General features: G+C 36.3%; 1 protein-coding gene and 1 non-coding gene across 16 annotated transcripts in view; one reads left to right on the top strand and one right to left on the bottom strand.

Moving 5' to 3' along the window:
- The window catches only part of ABCD3 (ATP binding cassette subfamily D member 3), a 165468-nt gene that overhangs the window by 37026 nt on the left and 103216 nt on the right, over positions 1-25226 (bottom strand). For 9 of the 15 annotated variants that reach the window (XM_086717610.1, XM_086717615.1, XM_086717609.1 and 6 more), the window contains 3 exons: positions 13106-13142; positions 6182-6280; positions 2047-2135 (listed from right to left, as the gene is read on the bottom strand). In XM_086717610.1, the coding sequence (XP_086573736.1) occupies positions 2047-2135; positions 6182-6280; positions 13106-13142 (225 nt within the window). Of the gene's footprint in view, positions 1-2046; positions 2136-6181; positions 6281-13105; positions 13143-14087; positions 14154-25226 lie in introns of all 15 variants that reach the window. The other 6 variants (XM_086717616.1, XM_086717614.1, XM_086717618.1 and 3 more) reach the window with 2 other exon arrangements.
- Positions 22249-22359, top strand: LOC112849096 (U6 spliceosomal RNA). The gene has a single exon (XR_003222538.1). It is a non-coding gene; the product is annotated as a U6 spliceosomal RNA (small nuclear RNA).

Here is a 25226-nt window from a genome sequence, read left to right as displayed (position 1 = left end):
GCAGTGTTTAACCATGGCTGCAAATTAGAATCACTGGGATGTTTCAAAAAGTAATGACTAATTGAATCAGAATGCGTAGAGGTGAGCCCAGATATTATTCCTTCTCAAAATTCCCCAGATGATTCAAATCATCCTGCAACCAAGGTTGAGAACTGCCAAGCTCTACAGAAGACAACAAACAGGTGATGTTTTCAAAATTCTAACAAAAAATGAATTCCAAGTTGGAATGCATTAATAGCTAAATTATCAGTCAAGTTTAAGAGGAGAAGAAAGACTATCAGATCTACAAGGAAGGCCTCAAAAATTTACTTCCCTGGTATCCTTTCTCAGAAAAAGACTGCACCTGCCAAAATGAGAAAGTAAACTAAGGAAGAGGGAGACAAAGGATTCAGAAAACAGGTTATTTAATGCAAAAGAGAAAGATAAAGGAAATTCCCAAGATCATGATAAAAGCAAACTCAAAAAGGACTGCTATTTAGTGAGCCTAAAGTGAAATCAATACTGAGTAGAGCAGGAAGACAAGAAATTGACAAGAGGTATGAGGTGCAGTGGAAATAGAGACAAAAATCAAATCCTGGTGTGCAGGACCATATTACAACACTGTAAAGATTTTACAGTTTGTCAGGAAGTCTGAGCCGAATTAGTAAGAAGTAGGCAAAGAACTAAGGCAAACAAACAAAAACTTGTGATTTTTAAATGCCAGGAAAAACAAAAAGTTGTACATAAAAGAAACTACCAAAGTGCAGCATGTAGCTCAGCGGTAAACAGTCAAAATCACGTAAACAATAAATTCTGACTTAACAATAAATGAGGTAGAACATGAGAGGGTGAGCACGGGTAGGAGTATAAAAGAGCAAATTCTCATCTTCCAAAGTAGGAAATAAATGCATGTTCTCTAACACTGAAAAATCTACGACAGTAACGTAAGTTACACTGAAACGCAGAGACAGAGATGAAATGGTAAAAACAAAAGAAAAGAAAAGAACTGACTCTGGGAGCGACAGTTAAAGTGGAAGAATGGGGCACAGGACTGGTGTGTTTATGACTAAGTCCAGTTCATGTACTCCTTTTTAAGCTGTTCACGTACTACTCTGATTAAAAGAAAAAGACAGGGGACTGACCACAGGTTTCAGGGAGACCTGTACAATTACGCATGTTCTAAGACGTGTAGTTGGGGCTTTAGTCCTTTGCAAATGACTTTCTGTATTCTCCTAGAGAGATGAGTCAGAACAAGGGCACAAAGCATTCTTTCTCATCCTATAAATCCTGAGAAGCAAATCGAGAAAGAAAAAAAAAAAAAAAAAATCAACCCTTATTTCAAAATTTGGGAACATTAAAAAATTTTAAGTACTGTCATTCAAAATGAACGAATTAATTTAGATTAATTAAGTACTTTAAGAAATTCTCCGATAAAATATTGCACACTAGGAAATAGAATTCCAAGAAAAATATTTTACTCTGATGTTCAAATTGGTATCATAAGGAGTAAAATCTTTATTAAGATAAATGTTAATATCCCAGCTGTTACTGTTTTTAAATTCAAAATGATCAAATGTAGTGATAATATGCAGAAAGACTATATTGAAAAAAACATAATAAAGCACTAACTTCAAAAACTGAAGAAAATGTCTAAGAATTGTTTTCTTCTTTCCAGTAAACATTCTCAATGTGATTCCCTGAAATGCTCTGATCTTTTCCTCCAAATTATCTGATTAATTTCAAATATCCAACTTGGTGACTTTTTTAAACCCCTATTACAGCATTTAATACACTGCCTTTTAATTTGTTTATTTGTCCCGAGCCCTGTATAAACTGTCAGCTCTGCAGGGCTTGGTACAGAGTCTCTCCTGCTCACCAATATATCCCTATCACAGAGTAGCATGGTGCCTGGCACATGGGAAACACTCATTTAAGTAAATGAACAAATACATCACCTGAGTTAAATATTTATATGTAATTTAGAATCTATTTCTTGCTTAAGATAATGTTACATAGGAGACAAATTAGTATTTTATACATATAGGAGGAAGGTGAATAGAAAAGTACCTTTCAATGAGTGTCCCATTTTGAATCATCCAAACATCACAGTATGTTCGAGACACCAGCATAACAGCAATAAGTATCAAGTAACCTGTCTAAAATAAACCAGGCACAGTAAATTAAATAAATGCATTTTTAAAGGTTAAAAGAAACATTACTTTGGTGAAGATTTTTGATTTCTAAATTCAAATCTTTATTCTAGCTTTAATACAGTAGCTGACATTTTACCTACAGGTAATTTTTAAATATAATTTTAAAAGAATTTAAAAATACAAATGAAAAAAGCCTTATAAATCATTTAACCTGTCATCCAGAATTCAAAAGTGAATCCCAGGCAGGTCAAACGACTTCCCTTCATACAATTAGCCAATAACAGAAGGTAGCAGTAGAACTTAAATTACCTGAGGCACAGTGTATTATGATTGTCCTGTACTGTGAATATACAAGTGTAATAAAGAAAAAGGACAGTAACTGTTAATGTACAGTTAAATAACTAACAAATATTACAGGCTAAAAGTTTGCCTAATGGAATAAATTTGGTTCAATTTGTTAGAAAAATCTCTAATACTGCCCCTGCCCTCAATTTAGTTATTTACACATAAAATAAGAAATAAAATAAGATTTACATATAAAATAAGAAATAAAAAATAAGAAAACAGAGCATAGGAGACAAGTATATTTCCATCGCTTCATGTGATAAGTGGCAGGACAGGAAGGCCTGGGGTGGCAAAAGAGGGTTATGACATTAGGAACAAATCAAACAGACCAAGGAAAACACAGGAGAGAATGAGGATTATGAGTTAAGAAAGATGAAGGATTTAATGGGAAACAGAAAATAGATTAAAACCGTATGAATAATGGTACTGCATATCCAGCAGAATTTATCAGTATTAAGCTACTGTAAGCCTCTAAGTAGAACAAAATGTAGAAAAGTGTCATTTAGGGGACATTACTTAATGCTGTGGAAAACAGATCACCGAGGGGAAAAGATGAGAGACTGAGTGAGGAGTCAACTCTCTCTGCGAGATGAGAGCCTACCCTCCAACCTCCAACACACACACCATTCAAAGCTGACCCCACTTAAATCTTCTAAACTGGAAGAGTAATGACAGTAACATAGAAGCTCAAGTCAGGGAAGAGGACATGTGGCAGCAGGGACATTTGTTGGATAATGTATTTAAAGTCAAAGATATGGAGTTGAGTGGCAACTGCAACTATTATTTATGTAAATTTTACAAAACAAATAGTTTTTTAAAAAGGTGAAGGCACTCAAAATACAGCACTTTACGTGAAGACGAGGCAGGGAGTCATAAACACAGAATAACGAAACCACAAGAAAAGACAATGTCAAAGAAAGTCTGTGTAACTGAGCAGTCAAAGCTGCTACCCCCCAACATCTGCCAGAAAGCAAAGATACCATCTTCCTACACTCTCCACCATCTGAAAGTTAGGTATGCAACTGGCAACAGAAGAATCTCTTCATTTCAATAAACACTATGGGCAGATGTCACTTTAACTGTAATGCTAACTTTCAATTCAGATCTTAAACACAATTTCGATCCTAAATTAATCACTGACATATAAAGGAAACACTAGACAAAGATAGTTTCTTTTTTCCTTCATTTTATGCTCTTGGCTTAATTTTTCCCTGAAATAAGTACCAACCTGACTTGGCTCACTTTAGCAAAATCTGGCAAACTTTGATTACTGACACTCCTGAAGCACCTTTCTACAAAGAAGTCCTTAGAATCACTACTATTCCCACGGTTAATGGGTCTGTGAACATGTCATAAACTAAAGATCTGCACTGATTTAGGCAGTCCTTTACCTCATGATATAGATCTACTTCCATATATTCATATGCAGTATTATCATTTCTCTATTTCCTAAATCAGTTAGTCTCTCTATCCCTACTTCCAATCTCCTGTGATTTCTATGGGAGTTTACCTCACTTTGGTGAACTGGGGTTAAACTTGGATTTTTATATTTCTCAAAGATAGTGTGTAAAATGACTCTGCAGCATGGCTAGGCCTAGACAAAGCTGCAAGGTTGGCCAATTTAGGCCCTTCTTATCTTCCTTACTAATTCCCGGAGACCCATCCAATGTTTCACATTCATTTTACGCTCAGCAAACCCTTGCTAAAAGGTCAAATAAGTACTGAACTGCTAACTCATAAGAGGGGAATATACAAATCTTTCCAGAGAAGTTTGTATTTTAAATAATAATTCTTCAGTCAGGTGGTTGGAGAATGAGAAAACTTCACAAGAAGATACTGAGCATTAAGCTACTTTTTATCAATATCTGTTTTTGCTGGGGTAGAGGGCAGGACGTCATAGACATGAGGTCAGGAAAGCACAAGAGCACAGAGCCTGACTACAAAATAGCAAAGAATATTCTAAGCAGATGATACTGAAAGACAGGTCAAAGTCAGGTTGTGACTTACCCTACAAAACATTTAAAAATAAAGAAAGGAGCAGATTTAAAAAGTGTCAGGGTGATCTCATTTTTATTAAAATATGTACTATACACCAAAATAACAACAGAAGTTCTGAGAGGCTAATAGACACCAAGAAGAAAAAAATCTACCTGCATTTTCCAATTTTTCTTCAAGGAACATGTATTATCTCTATCTTATTTGGGGGAAAAATGCTACTAAATTATTTTTTACAGTTGCATAACGGTGGAATCCACAAGCCACCATGCCAAAGTGAAGTAGAAAGAGAGCAAGTCCAGTGTGACGAAGGAATGTGCATTCTCTTTGGGGATTACAGTGCACTGGGAACTTCCTATCTTTTTCTTGCTATTCACAGATTATAAGGCTAATGGTTTTTAAAATGTGAACAATGGAAAACACGTTTCAAGAAAATAAATTTGGGGGCGCCTGGGTGGCGCAGTCGGTTAAGCGTCCGACTTCAGCCAGGTCACGATCTCGCGGTCCGTGAGTTCGAGCCCCGCATCAGGCTCTGGGCTGATGGCTCGGAGCCTGGAGCCTGTTTCCGATTCTGTGTCTCCCTCTCTCTCTGCCCCTCCCCCGTTCATGCTCTGTCTCTCTCTGTCCCAAAAATAAATAAATGTTGAAAAAAAAAATTTAAAAAAAAAAAAAAAAGAAAATAAATTTGGCAGAGAAGATAAAAAGGGGAGCTTCTTTGAAGTGAAACTAACTAAAGAACACTACAATATCCAGGTTAAGAATATTCAGAATGAAAAATGATCCAATCCCAGTGACTGAAAAGATGAATTATGGGAAAGAGAGTGAAAGGTAATGATATTTCTAGTGGTACAGACGGTGACTAAAGATGGAGAACACAGCATTATCTTATTTTTTAATCATTAAAAATACTCCTCAAATAATGATAAAGGTAATACTGATTAAAAGGGCAAAGGAAAAGATAATAAAAATTTATTCCTAGAACCAGCTCACATCCTGAAACTACTGGGAGAATTCATATATCATTTTGGGCATCTCAAAAACATATTTAATCAAATACAAAAGCATAACCCTCAAACATATTCCATCCATAAATCAATGTGACTTGTTAATGTCTCAATGATATAAAAATGTTTGTCTTTCTAAATGTAATCTTGTTTTTATTAACAGAATTTAGCTATAAGAAAACAATACGGGGGCACTTGGGTGGCTCAGTTGGTTAAGCATCTGACTCAACTTCAGCACAGCTCATGGTCTCCCGGTCATGGGATTAAGCCCCGTACCAGGCTCCTCCAAGATTGTTTAGGATATTCATTCTTTCTCTTTCTCTTTCTCTGTCTCTGTCTCTCTCTCTCTCTCTCCCCCCTCCCCTCTCCCTGCCCCTCCCCAGCTCAAGTGCACACGCACCCTCTCTTTCTCCCTCAAATTAATTAAAAATACAACAACACCATTTAAGGTAGCTGCAGTGAAGTACTCTATCTAGCATGTCACACAAAATATAATGAATATTTCATAAACAAGAGAAAACTATTTAAAAACTGGCACCAAACAACAAGAGTACTTACATGACAGGAGATGATTAAAAAAAATTAAAATTTAGTAGTAGTCTTCATTACCTACACAGAAAACATCTGACCTGTAGAATAACAAAAGCTATTGGTCTGATCTCATGTAACCTCAAAAGTTAAACAATATAATTTCATAAGACTTACCTCTTTACAAAATGTTCTAGGAACCATGATTTTCAGAATCCGTGTGAGTCTTAAAAGAAACACCTTGTCCACCACAGCTCGCTCTTTTTTCCCCTCTTTCTACATTAAAACAAAAAAAGTTAAGATATTTATAACAAATAAGATTAAAGAACCACATTTCATCGAAGTCAGTAATAACAATTATCAAAATGGATATTGCATTCAGAGAGTGCAAACTTGCACTGCTCTTCAAACATGTTTTCAAGAAAAATAAAATGTTATCAGAAACTGAATAAAGAAGTGAGAAGTTCTGGGCCACGGGAATATCCGGGAGAACACTGCAAGCAGAAGAAACAGCAAGTGTAAAATGCCAAGGTGAAAGCTCAATTTAGTTGCTTGAGGAACAACGAAATGGCAATCTGGCTGGAACTAGAAGCAAAGGATAGAAGCAGAAGATGAGATCAGAGACACAGCTAAGAAATGGTCAAGTACTTACTATTATCTACTTCCTGATTAACAGTAGAATGTTTTTAAAATCCTGAACAGGAATTTTCCTGGTATTAATTACCGGGAACTTTTAGTTTCCTATATTTATCATTTAGCATTTCCAACATGCAATCTACCAACTCACTCTCTCCTCCTTGTAAACTCTAAGACAAGGTACCTTTACTCCTACAGCTCACATTCTAACAGAAGAAATACAGATAAAAATAAACCAATAAATTGTTACAGGTACACTAGGCAGGACCAGAAGAAAAATACAGATTCAGGTAGGATGAAAGCAAGAGCTCTTTGGGGAGGTGACATTTAAGCTGCGACATAAAGTGAAGCCATGTGATAACTTTGGGACAGGAGGGTAGTCAAGCACAGGGAACACCAAACACAAAAACCCAGCGTTGAGAATTAAAATTAGTGCGTACACCGAAGAGCAAGAGTGTAGAAATGTTAAAGCAAAGAGATTAAAAATGAGAAAAGCTGAAGAGGTTGACATGGCCTGCAAAAGACAGACCCCTGAGGCCACAGTAAGGACTTAGAGTTTATTGCCAGTGTAGTGGGAAACCACTGAAGAAACTTAAGAGCAGTGATTAATCTTACCATCCTCAGACATTTCTTCTAAGTGTTCGCAAGGATAAAGAAAATGTAAGATGAACTGGGTATGGTAGAGGCTATTTACTTTATTACTCCTGGACTGTTTGGAAGAATATACAGGAGAAACTTCCTGCAGTAGGCAACACACACCAGAAGGATCCCATCCCCTCCCTAGACCCTTCCCCACTTCCCATAATCAGTTACTTATTTGTTAACTAGTAGGCTCTTGATAAACAATACCCATGGTATAGTAAATTCTATAGTTAAACTTTAGTGTAAATATGTTTCATCTAAGCTGATGAACCTGAAATGAATAGTTTGTATACTGAATTAGAATAATAATAATCTTCCATCTGTATGTCAGACACTGTGCTAAGTGCCTTATATTTATATAATCTTAACAGGCACTGACTGCATTACAGAACTGTAAACCAAGAAAGGAAGTCTGAAGGGGCTGTATTTGTACAGTTACATCAGGAAGACTAAGATGGGTAACAATCAGCCCACCATGTTACTGCTAGAACGGAGCTTAGGTCTTTCAAACCTTATGAAGGTTGCAAAACTCGTTCTACTGAATTAGAGGCCCAGTCTACTTCATTCACACATGCATGCATTCATTCAATAAATACTCACTCAGTCCCAGGCACTGTTCTGAATGATGTGGATACACCAGTAAGTAAAATAGACCAAACGTGCTACTTACAGTCTATTTGTTTTTTTTAATATATTTTTTAATGTTTTTATTTATTTTTGAGAGAGAGCGAGTGGGAATGGGTTAGGGGCGGGAGACTGAGAAAGAATCTGAAGCAGGCTCTGCACGGACAGCAGCAAGCCCAACGTGGGACTCAAATTCATGAACCGTGAGATCATGACCTGAGCCAAAGTGGGATGCTTAACCAACTGAGCCACTCAGGCGCCCCCAGTCTATTTACTTTAGCTAGCTTATTCTTCTCAAGCTAAACCCTACAACTTCAACTGAAATCTCCCCTTTTACTTCCCCCAACTGACAAAATATAGGAAGAAAAAAATAAAGACAAGGCAATAGATATCAACTGCCTTTAAAAAAAAAAAAGTTAAAACTTATACTGTCACTGCCTCCCTACCACACCTCACTGCACATGTAGTCAATACCTTGAATAAACAGAGTAGTAATAAATTAAATGGCCATCTTCTGACTTAAACAGAAGATTACCTATTTCTAGTTGCTTTCAAAAAACGATCTAGGGAAAACAATGAGGACAGTTTTAGAAAAGTTATAAGAAAGTCACATTGAAGCACTTTAAAATCTTAACAGCTACTTGGTATGTAATTCTTCCTCCTCTTTTATTACTGCTCCTATTGTCACCACTCCTAACCCATAAGCTTTCTGAAAGCCTGACTTGATTTGCATTTCATTTCAAGCCATGAAGGAACTGCATATATAATTCCTAAAGTCATCACCGCATGTTTTGCAAAGAAACCCCTGGACTAGAAGGCTGGCTCAGAAAGGCTGAAGACGTACCAAAATGCTCTACCAGTCTTGACACGTAATAAAACTCATACCTGAAACCAATCTAAAGGAGAGCATCTACAGAGACAGTACATTTCATAAACACTACTAGCCCATCCTATGAATTCACTTCAATTTCACAATTGACTTTCCCCACCTGGAACTTCCCACTATTTCTTTAAAAATACAAAAAAACACTTTGATGTTACAAATTTAAAACTTAAAATTATAGAAAAAGCAAACCATTAGATAAAGACCATTTAAATAATGAAAGAAAAATGCAACCAGAAAATAATGTACCTAACACTCAGGAGGCAACTAGGTCAAAGGGCAAAAAGAAGTTCCAACTGATGTGCCAATCAACTTAGAAAGGTGAGATGAACTAGAATGAACTAAAACAGATGTTTGAAACAGCAAATAAAATAAAGGTCATATGGCGCTGACAAGAGTGTAAGCATTCCGGTGTATTGTTGGGAAAGTGCAAATTGATACGACTATCATGTAATACCTATAATAGCAACTAACAAAATGTAAAATGTACACGGGCTGTAAAATGTAAAATAACTCAGCATATTTACTTTTAGGAACTTATCCTATTGGTGTTCCTGCACATATGCTTAAACACATAAATGAAAAACATCTGCACACCGTATATTATCATAAAATCAAAACCTAAATATGCATCAATAATGATATAGTATATAAATTATAGAAAATTTATGCAATGAAAATTCTACACACCTGTAAAAAAGGAAGCAGCTCCTATTTATACAACAAAATACTACAGAGCAGTTACATTAACTAGATCTTCAGCTATCAACACAGACATTAACACTGAAACTAAAAAACATTAAGCTGAAAAAAAGTAGAATGATACATCCATGATTCAATTTATAGAATTTTTAATATGCAAAATAGTTCTACTTACACTAACATTTATGAAGATACACATACATACAAACACCCCATCAGTATAAAACATGCATGGGAATGCTAAATTCCCCATTTGAATTTATGGTTCCCCATAAACACAGTACTGTGTTTTCCTTTATATATTTTGAGTTTTATGTCATGTATACTGCCATCAAAATTAAAGAAGTATTTTTAAATCAACTCAACTATGTGTTTATACTACTGTGTAACTCTATTAAATCTTCTTCTTAAATCTCATGTCTTGTGAAAATTGTACCATCCCACCAAACATTATAAAAAAATTTCAATGCAAAAAAACATTCCCTTTTTAACTGCTTTCCCTCCTAAGTAACACATTAACTACAGAAAAATTAAAAAGTCTGAAGAGCAAAAATAAGGAGCCTATACCTATCATTTAGAGACATCAACTACCAGGCAAATATCCCACCAGATTTCATTTCAGCATATATGTATGTATGTGTATACGTGCTCACTTCCTATAAATTTTACAAATGTGGTATAAGTGTGCATACTGTATTATATCCCTTTGTCAACTATTTAATCTAACATAAAGTTATCTTGCTCACACTATACAATGAGCAAATAAGTATATGCTAAAAAAGTTATACAAAAATAGAAATTAAAGAATCAGTGAATGAATTTAGCTGTACTGACAAGTTTTAATGATGTCCTAGAACTTGATATGATACGATGCAGATGGTAGATATAACTAAGATAATTAAGGTTTGATTACTCAGATATAATTTAGATATGAGATTATGAAGATAGAAATATGCCAGACATTGAGATAAACAAACCTTGTCCCATTCTTCACAGTCAGAGAAAAAGATCACAGAAACCAAAGAACAGCAATTTTGACACCAATTTCTGGAATATTCAGAGAATAGATATTATATGGAAGATCTGGGTACATTAAGAGACACTAATTACTAGAAGCGAGCATGAGTTTACTAGGAATAAGTCATGTCTAACTCTTCCCATTTTCTTCTTTGTTAAGAACATTTTACTAGTATATTAACTGACATGTATAATGTAAGCTCCACAAGGGTAAGGACTTATATTCATATCTGCTGTACACCCAGAGACAAGACCAATAACTAGGCATATATGAAGGGATCAATCAATATTTGTTGGGAGATCGACTTTATAAATGAATCAATAAACTTATCAAGAATTGATGTTCTTAGAAAATTACTGTGGCCCTTAATAAAGAAATATGAACCTGATTTTGCTATAGTTGGATATGGTCATAGCCAAATAAACCATAACCGAAAACAAGCAAACAAATAAAGATTAAGAGATGCTGGAGTAACCTCCTTGGTCCTAATTACATAGTCAATAATATCAGCAATTCTGAAGAACAATGAGAAGGCCAATTTAAATTACTGAAAATGGGGCACCTGGGTGGTCCAGGTCATGATCTCATGGGTCATGGGTTTGAGCCCCACATCAGGCTCTGTGCTGACAGCTCAGAGCCTGGGGCCTGCTTTGGATTCTGTGTCTCCCTGTCTCTCTGCCCCTCCCCCACTTGAGCTCTCTGTATCTCTCTCAAAAATAAACAAGCATGAAAAAAAAATTTTAGGGCGCCTGGGTGGCTCAGTCAGTGAAGTATCTGACTTCGGCTCAGGTCATGATCTCACAGTTTGTGAGTTTGAGTCCCACGTCAGGCTCTTTGCTGACAGCTCAGCGCCTAGAGCCTGCTTCAGATTCTGTGTCTCCCTCTCTCTCTGCCCCTCCCCCGCTCATGCTCTGTCTCTCTCTCTCTCTCTCTCTCAAAAATAAATAAATATTAAAATAAATAAATAAGTAACTAAAATTTTAATTATGGAGAATGCCTTCTACCGGACTTATTGGACGTCAGAATTACATTCAAAATTACACTAACAGTACAGACATACTATAGACTAATAGCACATATCCAATAAGCTGCCATGTATAGAAATAAATATTTATTTAAAATAAATCAACTAAGTTACCATATGATCCAGCAATTCCACTCCTAGGTATTTACTCAAAAGAAATGAAAACACAGGTTCACACAAAAATTTGCACATGAATGTTCATAGCAGCATTATTCCTTATAACCTAAAAATGAAAACAACCTAAATTTCCCTCAACTGATAAATGGATAAATAAAATGTGGTAAATCTATGCAACAGAATATTATTTGGCAATAAAAAGGAATGATATACTGATACATGCAACAACACAAATGAACCTTGAAAATGTCATGCTAAATAAAAGAAGCAGTCATAACATACCACATATTATGATTCTTTTTACATAAAATTTCTGAAATAGGCAAATCACAGAAATAGAAAATAGATTAGTGATTACTGGGGTCTAAAAGAAGAGGTTAATGAGGAGTGATTGTTAATGGGTATGGAATTTCTTTTTGGGGAGATGACAATTTCCTAAAATTAGTCCCCACAACTCTGCGAATATACTGAACTGTATCCTTGAATGGATAAATCTTGTAGTCTATAAATTACATCTCAATAAAGCTTTTATTAAAGAAGAAATTCAACTGATGAATACAGATGTAGGGAATCTGCCAACAGAGTTGTTCAACAGAAAGTAACTGAAGGAAGGACGCCTGGGTGGCTCAATCAGTTAAGTGTCCAACTTGGGCTCAGGTCATGATCTTGCAGTTCATGAGTTTGAGCCCTGCATTGGGCTCTGTGCTGACAGCTCAAAGCCTGAAACCTGTTTCAGACTGTGTTTCCTTCTCTCTCTCTGCTCCTCCCCCGCTCGCACTCTGTCTCTCTCTCAAAAATAAACAAACATTAAAATAATTTTTTTTAAAGGATAAATGAAGGTTACAATCTACCAAAAACTCAATTCAATGTAAACAGCAGTTAGGAGCAAAAACATAAATGTAATTCTAGGCTGAATTTCAGCAATATGGCTTTCATATTAAGAGCGGTAATAGTGCTGATATATTCCATGCTAGTCAAGTGTTCTAGACTAAGAATAATGTCTAGAGAAACTAATCAGTGTAGGTCCAGAAGAATGTATATGGAATTGAAAAAGATTGGAAACCATGACAGATAGGTAGAAGACAGATAAACTATCTTCAAACAATATGAAAGTCTATTAGAGAAAACAGAGCAGGCTTGTCCTGTATGGCTACAGAAGACAAAATAGAATCAATCACTAAGAGGGTAGAGGGGAAGATTAATCTCATTATGGGCTGGAACTAATACAGCAATGGCTGCCTCCTAGGTGTTACTACTCCTCATCATATGAACAGATTCAAGTAAATACTGGAAGTCACCTATCAAGGAATCCTATTTCAAAAAGAATTCCTATAATAAACAGTGGATTGAATAATAAGTTCCCTTCTAATTCTAATATATTATTTTATCCTAATTCATGTAACAAAATAAATGAAATACATGAAATCCCAAAGAGTAGGTTATTTAAAATTTTACCTCATTGTTCTGTAATGGTGGTTTTCCATTTTTCTTACTGCAGAGGAAAAAAGAAAAGAGAATGAGCTTTATTTGCAAACTGTTCCCATCATAAAAATTATTTTAAGACATCAGAAGAATATACCAAATTCTCCAAGTGAGTTCCTTCTCTTTCATATCACACAAAGATAGAACATATTAAATATAATACTCCAGCTGCCCCTTACTATTATTTAGAGAAAATGCTCAATATGTTAACTACTACTATATCAAGCATTGGATTATTAATTTTTAATACACACACACTCATTTTCCCATGGAGAGGCAGAGTCTATTTCTCCATCTTTGAATCAAGGTTTGGCCATGCAAACTGCTTCCACCAATGGGATATTAGCAAATTAACACAAGCGAGGGCTTGCAAACTATTTGTGCACTGGGTTCTCTTGCTGCTAGGAATCTTCTCCCAGCCATGTGAGCAATCCCAGGTTAGTGGCCTAAAGGAGGAAGGACCATGTGCCATTCCATATTACAAATAGAAAACTGACTTGGTACATAAGTGGCATGGTTCATGCTACTCAAAAGCAATTAATCTGGTAATTACATCTAGGTCTGACCACTAATTTAGGTTACCTCCCTAAACAACATAATAATCAGGCTTAGGTTCTTTTTGTAACACACTATCATAGAACCCTATAATTCTGTACAACACTGATCACATTTTAAATCTCATTTGATGGATAATTCCTCCCTATAAATCAGTTCCATGAGATCAGGAGCTACTGCAGGTTGGTCGCTCCAAAGTAGACATGAGGTGCTGTTTGGGGTACAAAATGTTTACTGGGGATCAATACCTATGAAAGGAAAGCAAGGAAAGCAAGTCTGGACAAAACTCAAACTGTGATGCAGGCCCAATAAAATTTCAACCAACCAGGCAGGAAACCCTGTAGCAAGTACTGTCCATAAGAGTGCTCTGTGAAAGGTTGAAAAGACCAGGTCTTTTTACCTTTTCCTTGTTCAGTCTACAAATGCATGCTGGTCCAGAAAGGTCAATCACTTGGGGAAGGTGACTCTGTAACAAAGGCAGACTCTAAGATGCAGGCAGAAGGGGTCACTTGGTTATCCAACTCCTTATAGCTGGACCGTAAGCCCTTATTTGAGGGGAATGTGGGTAGCATACCTCCGTGTCTACAGGGGGCATATATTGTTCAATCCTCTATGTTCAACACTTAGTGGGGCTCCAACAATCTAAAATGAACACTTTCAGTTATAAGATACCAGATCACTGAACAAGGCTAGCAAGCCAAACTTAACCACAGTTTAGTAAATGCTCTTATTCTAAGAGTGCTTGGGTTTATTATTTTTTCTATTTTCAATTGTATTACAGGATTGCTTTTCTGTTTTAAATTTTTTATGAGATTGTAAAACTGTTTTAGAAAATGCCTTTATATGTATGTTCAGGCAGGTGCAATTAATTATGAGCTCTCTTTTACAGGCTTTCTAAATTCCACTTTTTAAAACAATTCTTTAAGGGGTGTCTGGGTGGCTCAGTCGGTTGAGCATCCCACTCTTGATTTCGATCAGGTCACGATCTCAGTTTTGTGAGTTCTAGCCTGGCATCAGGCACTGACAGCATGGAGCCTGCTTGAGATTCTCCCCCTTTCTCTGCCCCTCCCCCACTCGCACTCTCAGTCTCCAAATAAATAAATAAACTTTTAAAAAAAGAATTAATGTTTTCCATGAAAGTTCTCAATATTGAAGACACTAGCTACATAAATATATGTAGATCATTCAGGATAAATTAGAATTTTATGATAAATTTTATGATAAATTAGAATTTATTAGAATTAGTATGCCAGAATCCTAATTATTGAGTTACATGTTTTCACTTGAAATGTCACGCTACAGCCTGGAGAGAAGTTAATTTACTTCCAAAACATGATCTACTTACCAGTAGGCAGATTCAATTCTAACAAATATTCAGTATTTACCTTTTCTTGATTTTTATCTTATGAAACTAAAAAAGGCTCTACGACAGTCATGTCTTCTACTCTTGTGTATTCTTTGGCTACCAAAAAGATCAACTAACCAGCTAAATGCATTAAAATAAAGGTCAGCGTGTTCAAAATATATTCCTGATTTTTACACTAATGGCAAGGTATCTGTAATAACTACAACAGTCATTAGTCAATAGTTGTCTTGTTACATTTCAGAGTACAACAAAATTCATTTAAAGATAATGTTACATAAATTTTTTATAAAAATAGCTATATTTTCCCAAACAAAAAAGTTAGTTAGGAAAGTGGCACTGTCTTATATTTCGGAAAATCTTATTCATGTCTGACTTAGTAGAAGAAAACTGGGTTCTCATATCAGAGTCATTCTTTCTATTGTGATACAGATAGTTGTCAAATGGGAGTACTTCATAATTTTCATAACTATAATGTTACAGTGCAGTATGAAATCAATGAACCTCTTTGTACCCTATACAATAAAATCCATTGGTCTATAGTACATTACTTTTAGTGGATATTTTATCCATGCAAAATTTTGTAATATGCATTTGAATTTTGGAAAATACTGATTCACTGAGTTGCGTAGCAGACCTTCCAAATGTAATATATTTTATTATGCAATATTTTAAAAATTATATTTGTTAATACTGCCACCAATCTCATCAGAAAAGTTGTGTTGTTGTTGTTGTTGTTTTTAATTTTAGAGACAGAGGGTAAGTGCAAGTGGCAGAGGGGCAGAGAGAGAGAGAGAGAGAGAGAGAGAGAGAAAATCTTAACCAGGCTCCATGCTCAGCGTGGAGCCAGACACAGGGGCTCAATCCCTTGACCCTGGGATCATAACCTAAGCCAAAATCAAGAGTCAGATGCTCAAATGACTGAGCCACCCAGGCACCCTTGGCATCTGACTCTTCATTTTGGCTCAGGTCATGATCCCAGGGTTGCGGGATCAAGTGCAGCATCCAGCTCCACCTATGGCCAATTGATTTAAGACAAAGGTGCTAAGATAATTGAATGGGGAAAGAATAATCTTTTTTTATGTAAATTTTTTAATGTTTATTTATTTTTGAGAGAAAAAGAAAGAGAGATAGAACACAAGTAGGGGAGGGACAAAGAGGGAGACAAAGGCTCCAGGTTCTGAACTGTCAGCACAGAGCCCAACACAGGACTCAAACTCACAAACCACCAGATCATGACCTGAGCCAAAGTCAGACGCTTAACCAACTGAGCCACCCAGGTGCCCCAAGAACAATCTTTTTAACAAATGTACCAGATCAAATGGACAGCCATATGTAAAATAAATTAATCCTACCACTTATTGCACACCATATACAAAAAAGAATTGGAAGTGGAACACAGACCTAAATGTAAGAGCTAAAACTATGAAACTTCTAGAAGAAAACAGGAAAAAAACCTTAGTAACCCTGAGTTAAAACAAAGACTTCTTAAATAGGACACACAAAATACAAGCTGTACCAGAAAAAAAAAAAAAAAATCAATAACCTGGATTTCATCAAAATTTTAAATGTTTGTTCTTCAAAAGATAAAGAAAATATTTATAAAGCATATTTCCAGAAGCACCTGGATGGCTCAGTTAACCATGCAACTCTTGATTTCGGCTCATGTGGTGATCTCAGGCTACTAGTGCAGAGCCTGCTTGGGATTCTCTCTCTGCTCCTCCCCACCTCATGTGCTCTCTCTCAGAATAAATAAACTTAAAAACAAAACAAAACAAAACATATATCCCAGAAAAAGGCATATTCAGAATACATAATAATCTTAAGTCAAATAAGAAGACAATTCCTTTAAAGATTTAAAGGAATTAAAGACACTGTGCCAAGGAAAATGTATGGATGGAAAATAAACACATGAATAATGCTCAAACGTTCCCTTAGTTTTTTGTTTTTTTTTTTTTTTAATTTTTTTTTTCAACGTTTATTTTTGGGACAGAGAGAGACACAGATGAATGGGGGAGGGGCAGAGAGAGGGAGACACAGAATCGGAAACAGGCTCCAGGCTCTGAGCCATCAGCCCAGAGCCCGACGCGGGGCTCGAACCCACGGACCGCGAGATCGTGACCTGGCTGAAGTCGGACGCTTAACCGACTGCGCCACCCAGGCGCCCCTCCCTTAGTTTTTAGAGAAATGCAAATTAAATAACAGTGAGACACCACTACACTCATCCACTAGAATGGCTCAGATTAAAAACACTGATCATACCAAGAATTATCAAGGATGTGGAACAACTGGAATCTTCCTATATACTGTTGATGGGAATATAAAATGATACAATCACTTTAGAAAACAGTTTCTTAAAAAGTTAAATAGGGGCGCCTGGGTGGCTCAGCTGGTTGTGGGTCCGACTTTGGCTCAGGTCATGATCTCACGTTCTGTGAGTTCGAGGCCCGCGTTGGGCTCTGTGTTGACAGCCAGAGCCTGGAGCCTGCTTCAGATTCTGTGTCTCCCTCTCTCTCTGGCCCCCGCCCCCCCCCCCCACTCATGCTCTGTCTCAAAAAAAAAATGTTAAACATACACCTACCATACAACCTAGCCATTCCTATTTGCTCAAGAGAAATGAAAGCATACATCCATACATATACTCTACATAAATGTTCACAGCAGCTTTATTTTTAATGGTCAAAAACTGGAAACAATCCAAATGTCCATCAACAAGCAAGTGGTATATCCATAAAATGTACTCAACAATTTAAAACATAAACTATTGATACACACAACATGGATGAATCTCAAAAGCAATATGCTGACAGAAAGTAGTTAGACAAAAAAGTATATAACGTATGATTCCACTTAGGAAATTCTAGAGCAACTAAAACCAATCTGTAGTTACAGAAGGCAGATTAGTGGTTGCTTCAAGCTAAGGGCAAGGAGGAGACTGACTACAAAGGGTCACAAGGAACTTTGGGATGATGGAAATGTTCGTTACCTTGATTACAATAATTATTTCAGAGGTGTTACATGCCAAAACTCATCAAGTTGTATACTTTAAATATCAGCAGTTTACTGTCTATCAATAATGTTTCAATAAAGCCATAAAAAAAAAATACTAACAGATACCTAGGAAAGATTCCTTCCTAAGAACATAAGAGAATAGTGCATTTTGTTTGTTCTTTATTTTTGGAGAGGTGAGGGAGGGGGAGATGGAGTTAATTGTTCCTTAATACTGCTGGCAAAACATATAAAATTAACAGGCAGGAAGTTCCCTAAAGATGGGAAGAGACAACTAAAGACTAGGAAAAAGAAATTGTCAAGAATTAAAACAAAGAAGTTTTTAGATAAGAGCTTTCAAACTAAAAAAGGAAGAAAACAATTCTGAAAACCTTAATCAGAATTTATTTAACCAGAACAGTAATTTTGTCCCTAAAGCTTTTCTCACCTAGTTCATTCTTCCAGGCCAGTATTTCTCAGACTTGGGATAATGTATGAACCTCTTTTGTTTTTTGTTTTTTTTTGTTTTTTTTTGTTTTTTAATTTTTTTTTCAACGTTTATTTATTTTTGGGACAGAGAGAGACAGAGCATGAACGGGGGAGGAGCAGAGAGAGAGGGAGACACAGAATCGGAAACAGGCTCCAGGCTCTGAGCCATCAGCCCAGAGCCTGATGCGGGGCTCGAACTCACGGACCGCGAGATCGTGACCTGGCTGAAGTCGGACGCTTAACCGACTGCGCCACCCAGGCGCCCCTATGAACCTCTTTTGAAGGAAAAAAAATTCCCACCATTGGCCTTAAATGAAACTGGTGCTTCCTTAAATATGTATAAGCATGAAATTAAGCATATACTACTTTTTTTTCTTACAGTTCTTCTACAAATTTACCATTTAAATACAGGCAAAAATTTTAAGGTCAATAAAAATGGAATCAACATTCATTTAAAGTGATAGGTGAAATAATATTGCTACAATTCATTACCAGTGCAGGGGGTAAAAGAGTATAAAGAATTATTTATTCCAGTTAATGTCCAAGATTATTTTATATTATTTTTCTTTTGTAAACAATGAATTGGTTTTAAATCACTGCTTCATTAGTGTTGATGGAATAATCAATTTATTAGTATATTCCAAAATAAAATTCTAAAAATTAAATAATATTTAATGAATACTTCTAAACTTACTTTTCTACCCCAAATCTAGTCTTTCATCTTCTCATACTGAACCTGGGCCCTAACTCAGCCTTAGCTTCATCTAAGCTACCACCCAAACCACAAACTTGGGAATTATTCTTAAGTATTCTCCCTTTCTCATACTCTTCATATCCAATCGCTCTCTTATGCTCTTCATTTCATCTGTACTTCCAGGACTTCAATTCAGGCCATCAAAATTTCTCACATAAAGTACTATACTCTTCCTACCTACTTTCTAAATAGTTTCCTTATCATCTCTAAGCTCTTTCAATTCATTTCCATAGCCACATCAAATTGTGTGTGTGTGTGTGTGTGTGCATGTGTGTGTGTGTGCGTGCGCATACATGGCATACACCCAAATGAGGTTAATTAGGGCCCGAAGGTGAAGACCTGGACATAGGCGGTGGCTATCAGAATGGAAAGAAAGATAGGGAAACTGCTAGAAATGACAGAGTGAGGGAATAGATCAGAGCTGGGACTACAGCCAACCCTTAACAATACAGGTTTGAACGGTGCGGGACCACTTACACACAGATTTTTTACAGTATGAGACTGTAAATGCATTTTTCTCTTATGATTTTCTGAGTAATAGTTTCTTTTCTCTAGCTTACTTCACTATAAGAATACAGTACATAATGCATATAATATACTAAATATGTGTTCATCAATATTTATGTTATCAGTAAGGCTTCTTCTGGTCAGTTAATAATAGGCTATTAGTAGTTAAATTTGGGGGAAGTCCAAAATTATACACAGATTGTCAAATGCATGGGAGTTCAGTACTCCTAATCCCTACATTGTTCAAGGTTCGAATGAATATGGAAAAAAGTGGAGAAGAACACAGACTTTAAAAACTGTGTAAAGATAGAGGAGATAGTAGAAACCATCAGTTCCAAACTGATGCCATGAAAGGCAAAGATCATTTTCCTCAGGTTTCACAAACAATTACACCGTGAGTGACTGGAGGACAGTGATTCTGTTAGCCATAAAAAAAAATAACGGTAGAAAAAGCATTCACAGAGGGGCGCCTGGGTGGCTCAGTCGGTCAAGCATCCAACTTCAGCTGAGGTCATGATCTCTCAGTTCCTGAGTTCATGCCTTGCGTCAGGCTGTGTGTTGACAGCTTAGAGCCTGGAACCTGCTTTGGATTCTGTATCTCCCTCTCTCTGCTCCTCCTACGCTCATGCCCCAGAGTCTGTCTCCACCCCCCCCTTCTCTCTCTCTCTGTCAAAAGTAAATAAACATTAAAAAAAAAAAAAAAAGAAAAAGCAGTTAGGGAAATAAGTGGACTCACTGTAAACATGTTCGATTTCAAGTCCCCATAAGATAACTATATGGAATTGTCCAGAAGACAATTTTTAAAAATTTTACATTTGAAGTTCAAGAGTAGAGTTATTGATTTGAAAGGCATTGTTAACACGACAATAATGTGGACACATAATGATATGACTCCTCTGGGAAACAAAAATATGGACTCTGAAATGTCAGTTTTGCGTTTATTAAAATGCTGTACTAAAAATTTTAGACTGGGGGCGCCTGGGTGGCTCAGTTGGTTGAGCATCCGACTTCGGCTCAGGTAATGATCTCACGGTTTGAGTTCAGGCCCCGCATGGGGCTTTGTGCTGACAGCCCAGAGCCTGGAACCTGCTTCAGATTCTGTGCCTCCCTCTCTCTCAGCCCCTCCCCTGCTCATGCTCTGTCTCTCCCTGTGTCTCAATAATAAATAAACATTAAAAAAAAAAAATCTTAGACTGTGCTCTTAAGGAATTTGGTTTAAGTTGAACCTGAATGACACCTGAATGATAATGCCTCCAGGTACTGTAAAAAGCAAACTTTCCTCTTAAAAGAAAAGTATGTTTACTATAAGCCTCAAAACTATTCCTACAAGTAATTTTAGTTTTTTTTTAAGTTTATTTATTTATTTATTTATTTATTTATTTATTTATTTATTTATTTATTTTGAGAGAGTGAGAGAGACAGAGCACATGAGTAGGGGGACAGGCAGAGAGAGAGAATCCCAAGCAGGTTCCAAACTGTCAGCACAGAGCCCAACACAGGGCTTGAACCCACAAACTGTGAGATCATAACCTAAGCCAAAGTCAAGAGCTGGATTGTTTAACCAACTGAGCCACCTAGGCACAACCCTGTAAGTAATTTGAAATAAAATGTCCAGACCATAATCAAAGTAACCAAGAACACAGCAAACGGACTCCATAAACAGGAACCAGAAGAAATTAAAGAAAACAGGAGACCCAAAAAGATTTCAGACGTTGGAACTGCCAAACACATCCTAAAAGACAATGCAGACTGTCTTTAAAAAATTTTTTTAACGTTTTTTACTTTATTTTTGAGAGAGACGGAGACACAGTGAGAGCTGGAGAGGGGCAAAGAGAGACGGAGACAGAGAATCTGAAACAGGCTCCAGACTCTGAGCTGTCAGCACAGAGCCTGACATGGGGCTCAAATCCACGAACTGTGAGATCATGACCTGAGCTGAAGTTGGCTGCTTAACCGACTGAGCCACCCAGCCTCCCCCAGACTGTATATAAAGAAATACACAAAGGGGCGCCTGGGTGGCTCAGTTGGTTAAGTGTCCGACTTCGGCTCAGGTCATGATCTCACAGTTTGTGGTTCAAGCCCCGCGTCGGGCTCTGTGCTGACAGCTCAGAGCCTGGAGCCTACTTCAGGTTCTGTGTCTCCCTCTCTCTCTGCCCCTCCCCTGCTCATGCTCTATCTCTCTGTCTCAAAAATAAATAAAAAAAAAAAAAAAAAAAAGAAATACACAAAATAAAACAAAGATATCTACCAAACCAAGTAAATTATAAAAAGCAACACAAACCGAAGAGAACCAAATGACATTTAAAAAAATAACACAGAAACAAATGAAATTAAATATTTAATAGTTTTAGCAGATTTCACACAGCTGAAGAGACTAGTTAATAATCTCGAGGCTAAATCAGAATTCACTATCCAGAGTGTAATAAAAAGTAAACAAAAAAAAAAATGGAAAACAAGAGAGTGCTCACATGAGCAGCACATGTACTAAAATTGGAATAATACTGAGAAGGAAGATCAGCATGGTCCCCACACTAGGATGAAACACAAATTTATGAAGTGTTTTAAAAGAAAAAAAAAAAAGTAAGAGACTGTGGTTATAACAAGACTATCTTAGTTGGTGTCCGGGAAGAATAAAGAAAGAGAACAAGGTATATGGCTGAGAATATTCCAAAATGGAAGATGAACCAATCCACAAAGTCAAAAAGGCCCTGGGAATCCTAAGCAGGGTAGATAAAAACATCCACACCTAACCAAATCATATTGAGCTCCGGAAAAGTCAAAGATAAAGATAAATCCCTAAAAGTTAGAGCTAGAGGAGAAAAAGACCCATTACCATCAAAGGGGCAACAGTTATAAACTGATAGCTGACTTCTCAATATTAATAATGGAAATCAGAAGATGGTGGAATCAAATCTTCAGTGGAAAGACAATCACTGCCAATCAAGAATTAAATATTCTAGGGGCACCTGGGTGGCTCAGTCGGTTAAGCATTTGACTCTTGGTGTAGGCTCAGGTCATGATCTCACAGTTTGTGGGATCAAGCCCTACATCAGGCTCTTCGCTGACAATGCAGAGCCTGCTTGGGATTCTCCCTCTCTGCCCCTCCCCTACTTGTGCTGTCTTTCTCTCTCCCAAAATAAATAAAGAATTAAATATTCAGGGGAAAAACACTTCCACGAAAGAAAGCAAAGATATTATCTGACAAAATGCATAAAGTTCATTATCAGTAGATTTGTACTAAAGATCATATTGCTGGTGGCGGGGAGAATGATTCTAGTTGGAAGATGCAGATTGCAAAAATGAATGAAGACTAAAGAGTAGTAAATATAACTCTAAATGAAAATTACATAAAACAATAATAATGTCTTTTAGTACTTTAAAAAAAGGAAAAACAACACCACACCAAACGCATATAAATCAGGAGGAAACTAAGAGGAGCCACTGCTCTAAAGTCATTTTACTGCTTACAAGGATGATAAAGTATTATTAATGTTTAACTTTGAAAATTTTAATAAATGTTAAAATTTCTAGGGTCACCAGTAAAAGAAAAAATTAAAATAAAGAATAATTTCCAAACTACTAGAAGGAATAAAAATAAAATAATGAAAAAAGAAATACTAACTACAAAGCAATTGTGCTGTTAATCAATAACACAAAATAAAAATAGAAGAAAAATTTCCAAATGTCCTGAAATTCTGGTAAATTAAATATGAGACATATTCTTTGTGTTCCTCCTAAAAAGGATGAATCTGTTTTCTCATCCTTGAATCTGGGCCGAGCTTATGACTTGCTCTAACCAAAAGAATGTGGCAAAAACCTTTCTTTTACTTTTGCCTCTTGGAATATTGACCTGAGACTACCACATGAGGAAACTGGTCAAGCCTACTGGATAATAAAAAGTTACTTAGATGAGAACCAAGGCACCTACTACCCAAGCCACCAGCCAGCACCATCAGCCAGAAAGAAGTAAAGCCATCTTAAATCTTCCTGTGCAGCCAATCCTCTAGTTGAATGCAGCCTCACAAGCAAACCCAGACAAAACGAGCCACCCACAGAATTGTGGCAAAAAGCCATTAAGTTGCGGGGTGATTTTTTATGCAATAGATAACTGACATAAATAAAGAGATACACTTGGGAAAAGTCATGGGTCAACAAAATAAAAATATTTTTGAAATGTATAATAGACATATCAAATACGTTTACAAAATGGTAAAGTTTATACATCAAAAAACCTGTGTGCTGCAACGAAAGCAGTGCTTAGAGAAGACTTTATAACCTTAACTGCACACTCTAGGGAAAACAAAGTCTGGAAATTCGTATCTCTCAGAACATTAGAAAAATAAAATTAACTGAAGAAAGTGTAAAGAATAAAAGAATACAGAAAGGAAAACAATAATGAAGTAAGAAACAGACACTAAATAGAGGTAAAGCAAAACTGAAAGCTGGATTTTTTTTTTAAACTTCACACATTTTACAAACTTATGGCAAGACTAATCAAAAAAAAAAAAAAAAGGCAATCATACACTGATCCAGATTAGAAGCAATCTTCATCAAAATCCCAACATGCTGCTCTTAAAATTTATATAGAAGTAATACATAGTGGAAAGAGTTGATAACTGAGGCACATTTTATATTTCATTTATAAGATCCACTACATTCATAAAATAGAGTTCTACCAAAGCATCTATAAAATAGCATTAAATATTTACTTGTGGTAAATCAATAGGTTCATAATGACATTTAAGAACAACTCATTGGTCACCTTCAGAGAACAAGGGAACTGACGGATTATTTTGAAAACTGGTCAATTAAGAAGCATGTATCTATCCTACCTTTCCTAATTGAATTGTACCACTGGGTAACCAAATAGTAAAGAAAAGTTTCTTATTATGGAAGCATTCCACCTTACAAATAAAGAATGACAATTCAAATATCACCATATTACAAGCCATAATAAATGCACTGATCAAGGCATCAGGCAACGATGGCTGCTAAAAATCACAAAAAGAAACAACCAGACACTACATACATCTTGATGGAGAGTATCTCTCAACACCTAGAAGTATTCTTGTCCAAAAAAATAAAAAATAAACAAAATCTAAACTTTGATGAAGCTTTTAGATCCAACTACTAATTTACAGGAAATACAGAGAATGAAGAAAAATGTATGCAATCAGTGCAATCTATAAACTGTAAGAAAGGGGCAAGACAAAAAGCAAGCAGGACATGTAGATTAAGAGAGACAAGAAAACACACAACAATGCTTAGGAATGCACCTTTGGACAATAAAATTAAAAAAGAGACGTACAGATGCAATTACTATAGAAGTCAGGATAGCAATTATATAGCAAGGGAGAGGAATGGGCTGTGATTGGAAGGGGCACATGGAAGCCTTCTGGAGTGGCTGGCAACGATTTATTTCTAGACCTGTGTGTAGT

The sequence above is a fragment of the Puma concolor genome, chromosome C1 (genome assembly GCF_028749965.1).
Source record: "Puma concolor isolate L17-30 chromosome C1, mPumCon1.1.hap2, whole genome shotgun sequence".
NCBI lineage: Eukaryota > Metazoa > Chordata > Mammalia > Carnivora > Felidae > Puma > Puma concolor.
This window is presented reverse-complemented; position numbering and strand designations above follow the sequence as displayed.